Source organism: Eschscholzia californica, unplaced genomic scaffold (genome assembly GCF_041429995.1).
Source record: "Eschscholzia californica isolate CP2 unplaced genomic scaffold, dmEscCali1.0.p SCAF_3, whole genome shotgun sequence".
Taxonomy (NCBI): domain Eukaryota; kingdom Viridiplantae; phylum Streptophyta; class Magnoliopsida; order Ranunculales; family Papaveraceae; genus Eschscholzia; species Eschscholzia californica.
The window spans coordinates 13553908-13560181 of record NW_028238420.1 but is presented as its reverse complement, the minus strand read 5'-3'; the positions used below and the strand labels follow the sequence as shown (position 1 = coordinate 13560181).

The following is a 6274-nucleotide window of genomic DNA, read 5'->3' as shown; positions in this document are numbered from 1 at the left end:
AAAACTACATTTTTTTTTTTTTTTGTTGAACTAATAATAGAAAACTACATGCCAAAAGCTATTTGTAATGAATTTTCTCATGGACTTATTGGGGTCCCCTAGAAACAATGCATTTTGCATTTGGAAACTTCTCCCCTTTAATCGAGGAAGCCGCCATTAAGGTACTTCTTGTCAGAATGAGACTCCAAACTGTTTACTGACCACCCTCTCTAGGTTGGTGAACAAAACCTATTATCTAATTGGTTGGATTTGGTGTGAATAATTTGTGGGAGAGTTTTAAAGGCGCCCCTTATAAGTGTTAAAGACGCCATACCCAACCCAAATTTGAGGAAGTGTTTGTGAGTAAGGGAGGCGGTATTATCACTTACTTGGGGCGCTCTTATAATTTTATCGTGCACATGACAAATTGATGTCGTTTCCTCTCTCTCTCTCTCTCTACTAGTATTTCTCTCTCTAAAACTAGAAATGAGCGTTTACTGAGTGAGGAATTAATTAATTTAAATTCAAATCGAAAACTCTCTCTCTCTCTCTTCTGTCTTTTTTAGTCATAATCAGAAGAGCAAACCTGGAATTTGAAGAATCTCCTATTAAAAACGCACTACCATTAACCGATTGATTCTCTCTCTCTCTCTCTTTCTCTCTCTAAATACATGATTGATGGAGTTAAGAACATGTAAAATTAGTTTCTGCTAGCTACTTGCTCAAATTGAAGAAGAATAAGAAGATTAAATCAAGAAAATGATGAGGATATTACGATTGACGATCTTCGGCGGAAACGGTAACAGCAACTCGGAAACACTGCCTGATTATCATAAACTCCGGCGACGGATTCTGACGCTCGGATTATTATTCATAGTCGTAGTACTTCCTTCTCTAATACTCTTCAGCACTGATTATCCTTCACAGTTTCTTTCTTCTATCTCTTCACCTGTAAGTTCTCTCTCTCTCTCTCTCTCTTTCTCTCTCTAACTTTTACGCGGCAAATACATGCGCACGTTAGCAAAACCTAGCGCAAGTTAGTATTAGGGAAGACTATATAAAGTGTTTTTAGTGAGAAAATCGTCCGGAGAATCAAGATAAGAGTAATCGTCGGGATCTTTTATTGATATTCCGGTATCAATGGATCGGAGAAGGAAGGGCCTTTGCGAAATAGAAATTAGACAAAATAATATTGACCGTCAGATTGACTGGATAGAGTTAGAAAGAATCCCTTCTCACTAACCCGGTGACAGACTGACAGTAACCCTAGTATTTCTAAAATTATTACGTTGTGTATATACTCCATTGAATATCCTAGGTTTGGACAAGACATCCTCCAACTTGCCTTACCCATTGACCAAGTCCATTTAAACCTCATTAGTACAATTTCACAACTTGTCTTTTGGTTTTTTAATTTGGAGGCTCCCACCCTGACTAGGTCATATAACTTACACGATTAAAAAAAAAAAATCTATAGGTGCAGACTTTTCTAACAAGTATTGGTTGGTCTTTAACCATGGTAGATAAGGCTATCAAATCATTATGATTTTAACAAACACTAGCTGTCCCAACCATATTTGTGTATCTGATTCGAGATTCTCTTTGGTTTAAAAGTCAGTCTGACAAGATATACTATTGATTATTTTTAAGTTGGAAAGAAGAAGATAGTACAAAAGATAGTGGTAAACGACTAAACGTAATAAACCCATTTAAAATCTTGGTTCGTATGGAATAGTCGTCTATGTGTTCATTGCCTTGAATCAAACTAACAAGCAACTCACTAATAGCATAAAGGTCGGGTGCTTAATAAGGCTAGAGTCTGTACATCACTTTTACGGCAGAAAAACAAATGGCATATCGTGAGAAGATTAAAAACAAAAATGGAAAATCAATTTTATATTTGTGGATTATTTAATGTGAACCCACATGTTTGGGAGTGTTTGTATTATTGAATATTATTTTTTGGTTTTAAACAATAAGTCGTTATTGTCCCATGATGAAATAAAAAAAATAAAAGATAAAGTAAACATTTGTTTCAGGTAATTTGTGTATTATAATTGCAATGCCAAAAAATAAAATAAAAATGCCAAGCTAGGACTCACATGCTCTGATTTGTTAATATCACCTTACAACAAAAAAAAAAGATTTGTTAATATCAACAAATAAAGCGACTTGATCTTCTGGTCATTTGTGCATTTTCTTCGCTAGAAACATGATACCCTTTTACATCACAACATGATACACATTAAACGTTAATGGTGTAATTTCTATTTGGCCCCTTTAAAATGACCACTTCCTCAAAATGGCTTCATTATATTGACCAACTTCCAAAATGACCTCCTAAACTATATTTTTTTTACATTTCTATCTTTTGTCAAGTTTTGAATTTTTTGCTATTATTTTGTCAAAATAAAATAGAGAAATAGTAGAAAGAAATTCCATTTCATGTTCATCTCTTCATCTTTAGCTTGAACTTCATCTCTACCACCCAGGGCCGTGCCTGAGAATCCGGGGGCCCGGTGCCAAATTTTTTAGTTGGCACCCCTTGTATAAGCAAACGTAAAATCTAAATTTATTTACGCATTCGGTTGCTTTTGTGTATGTCAAGGTTGTGGCTAACTTTTTCATCTCACACATTAAATTATAGTTTAGTTATGAATGATAATGAGAGTTTGGATAGAGATTCATATGATAGAAAGAATGAGAAATTTTAGAGAGGAGAAAAAAAATAAGGATTAAAAAGAAAGTTATGTGTCAAAGAACAAATTGCGTTGCGATAAAAATTATAGAAATATCATGTCGCAAGAGAGACTGAGAGAAAGGAGATTTGTGATAGTTAGAGAATAGTTTTGTTGTCCTTATTGGCTTTGGGATGAAAATACTACATCTTAAACCATTTTTTTTTGTTGACATGTATATTATACCACTTGAATCATTGAAATTAACGTTTCAATGTGACCTCTTCCAAAAAAATTAAGAGAAAGTGCTACCGGTAGCACTCGAACCCAAGACCTCTAGACCAAGAGATGAACGGTGCACCAGCTGAGCTACTTCACAACTCATGCTAATCCTATAACCTTCCCGGTTTAATAGGATTAATAGATGGCCAAAAACTTGAAAATGGCTTTTTGTGGTGGGGGCCCTGTGCGGGCGCACGGCCCTGCTACCACCATCTCTTGATCTCTCCCCCTTCTCTCTTTTCTTTTTCTTTTCTATTGGACATTTGAATTTAGATTTAGGGTTTAACAAAAATACAAAGTAGATTGTCTAGTTGAGGAAAGAATCCCTCGAACTAGAATAATCTAATTTTAGGGGGTTTTCTTCCCCAAACTAGATTCCACTTGTCAAATTATGTGGATCAATTTGGCCAATTGATCATCTTTGAGAGGTCGAAATTGAATTAACCCATCATAATAAATAACAAGTGATATTGATTAATACAAGCATTTCTTAGCTAATTGAAATGTTGTTTTACATAATTACACACCAAAAACACAAAAGTCAAATAGCTATTATGTCAAATTACTTATACAAATAGTAGCAATTTTTTTTGGTAAAAATATCAATAATTGTCTCAAAGTCTTAATCACATTAATGAGTAAAAATCAGAAAAAAAAATGTTACACCATTGTGGTTGTACTTGTTGAAAGTAATCGGATTTAACACCTCATGTACTATACATAAGTTATGCTAAGGAAAGAAGAGTAATATTGAGTTGTGTCATGTCATTTTCTCTGTCTAGTTAGATAGAGATATATTTATATTTCCCATCTCTATTTTTTCTTGACTTTTGCTTATTCCCTTGACAAAATTAGATATGTTTGTCAATTTCAAATGTAAATTTCCAATTTATCACATCACTCAAGAAGAAGTTCAAGGGCAGCTGGTTTGGGGTTAAACAAAAGTTTACTAAACTTGTTCAATTCTTAATCAACTAAGGGGTCTTAGAAAAAAAAGACCAACTAAGCAACTTTTTCACAAAGTAGCCCTTTTCTTTGTGTTTTATTTTCCAAGTCAATTTTGTTTTTATTTTTGGGTCACAAATATTTTCCGGGTCATTATATAGACCACACTTATTTTTATAATGTGTCACAAGTTAACTTAAATCTTAAATTGAATTGTTTATTTTCGGTATCGTTAGAATTGACTTTTTTTTTTTTTGATAGAGTTAGAATTGACTTAATTGCATGTTCCTTATCACTTTGAATGTTCTCTTTCTAGAAAAAATTGTTTAAATTCTAAGATTGTGATTACATGACATCATTATTTTGAATTTATTACGAATAAAAAATTGTTTAAATTCTAAAGTGGTTCAATCTTGTTTTATCGGTTCTTACATTCTTCAAACAAATAATGTTTTCACACGCCTTGTTTTTTTTTTGAATTGTTCAGCCTGCCTCGAACCCTTGACCTCTAAGGTGGAAGATTATACCTCTTACCACTCCAACCAAGAGATATTGGCTCACACGCCTTGTTAGTTGTTATACAATGAAAATATATAGGTTTACTGATGCTGATTAGCTTAATGTTAATTATATGTAGGAAAATATTGAACTTAGTAGAGTTTTGAAGAAGGCTTCTATGAAAGATAACACAGTTGTATTGACAACATTAAATGAAGCATGGGCAGCTCAAGATTCGATACTGGATATATTCCTTGAGAGTTTTCGAATTGGAGACGAAACCAACAAGTTCTTGAACCATTTAGTGATTATTGCGTTGGATAATAAAGCATATCAACGTTGTTTACAAATTCATCCTCATTGCTATGCTCTTACCACCCAAGGTGTTGATTTCTCTGAGGAAGCCTATTTTATGTCCACCGATTACTTGAAAATGATGTGGAGAAGAATCGATTTTCTACGTACGGTTCTTCATTTGGGTTATAGTTTCGTTTTCACGGTAACCTTCTCTATCCATTAGTCTCTTTCTTTGTTTCTTTCCGTTTTCACGAAAACAATGATAAGTTATCTGCCTCTCCGAATCCCTACTTCATCGTCTAGATAATTAGACAAGAGATGAGAGATGGGATTGAGGGCAATATAATAATTTTCAAACTGTTTACCCTCTGTCTTATTATCATATGGTCAAATACGGATTGAGATAGGTGGACAATCTATATTTATTGTACTATTTATCATCTGATCGAAAAATTCTTTCTATTTCCCGAAATTCGTAGCCATGTGGAGAACCATTCCTACTTAAGGGGTTTGGGTTTGGGTTTGGGCTTTGATTTGGGCTTGGGTTTGGGCTTTGATTTGGGCTTGGGTTTGGGCAAAAACCCAAAGCTATCTCTCCTATTTGTTGGAAAGCCCTTTCTCATTTCTGCAATTTACTTTTTGTTAATAAGAATTTTAACAATATTATTGGTTTCTCTTTTATCATTCAGGATGCTGATATAATGTGGTTTCGAGATCCATTTCCAAGATTTTCTAAGAATGCAGATTTCGAAATTGCTTGCGATAATTTCAACGGAAACTCCAATGACTTAAACAATAGGCCAAATGGTGGATTTACTTATGTTAAATCTAACAAAAGAACAATACAATTCTACAATTATTGGTATACCTCAAGAGAAACCTATCCTAAACTCCATGATCAAGATGTGCTTAATAAGATCAAATATGATAAATTCTTGAAGAAAATTGGTTTGAAGATTAAATTCTTAAGTACTGCTTACTTTGGTGGATTATGTGAGCCTAGCAGAAATTTGAATGAAGTTTGTACAATGCATGTAAATTGTTGCTATGGCCTTGATAGCAAACTTAATGATCTAAGAGTTATGCTCGACGATTGGCGAAAATTTATGTCATTATCTTCAAGTACTAAGAAATCATGGAAGTCATCTTGGAGTGTTCCACAAAATTGCAGGTTAGACACAAATACTCCCTAATCTTAATAACTAATGTATTCTATATAGCAAGTGACATATTATGTGTTCATTATTCTAAATAATATTATGTTTATTTGATATAATGGTTTTCTTTTTCTTTTTGTAGCCTTGGTGCATTCCGCCCTCACGAACACGAGAAACATCCAAAAGGAGAAAAGAAGGGATGACAACGGAGATTCTTTTGTTCTACGAAGTTTGTAAAGGTAATATTTTTCGGTTTCTTTTGATTAAAGGGCTTTTCCTAATGTTATTAGAATCATCCATGTATTTTGTTTCAGTAGTGTCTCAATTAACTATTTGAATATTTTGTTCTGATAATATTTAGTGATTTTCATACTAATTTGAACCCTAGTATCAGTAGTATGTGTAAGACCTTTATATATTCAGAGTTATTTCTGTACA

The 6274-nt window shown here is 33.4% G+C and overlaps 1 protein-coding gene across 1 annotated transcript; it reads left to right on the top strand.

Annotated features, from left to right (window-relative positions):
- Nucleotides 1-440: 440 nt before the first annotated feature.
- On the top strand, nucleotides 441-6274 carry LOC147548542 (uncharacterized protein At4g15970-like). Its single transcript, XM_086671580.1, has 4 exons — nucleotides 441-930; nucleotides 4522-4881; nucleotides 5369-5850; nucleotides 5979-6274. The coding sequence occupies exons 1-4, from the start codon at nucleotides 739-741 to the stop codon at nucleotides 6037-6039; spliced, it is 1095 nt and encodes a 364-aa protein (XP_086527706.1). The 5' UTR covers nucleotides 441-738; the 3' UTR covers nucleotides 6040-6274.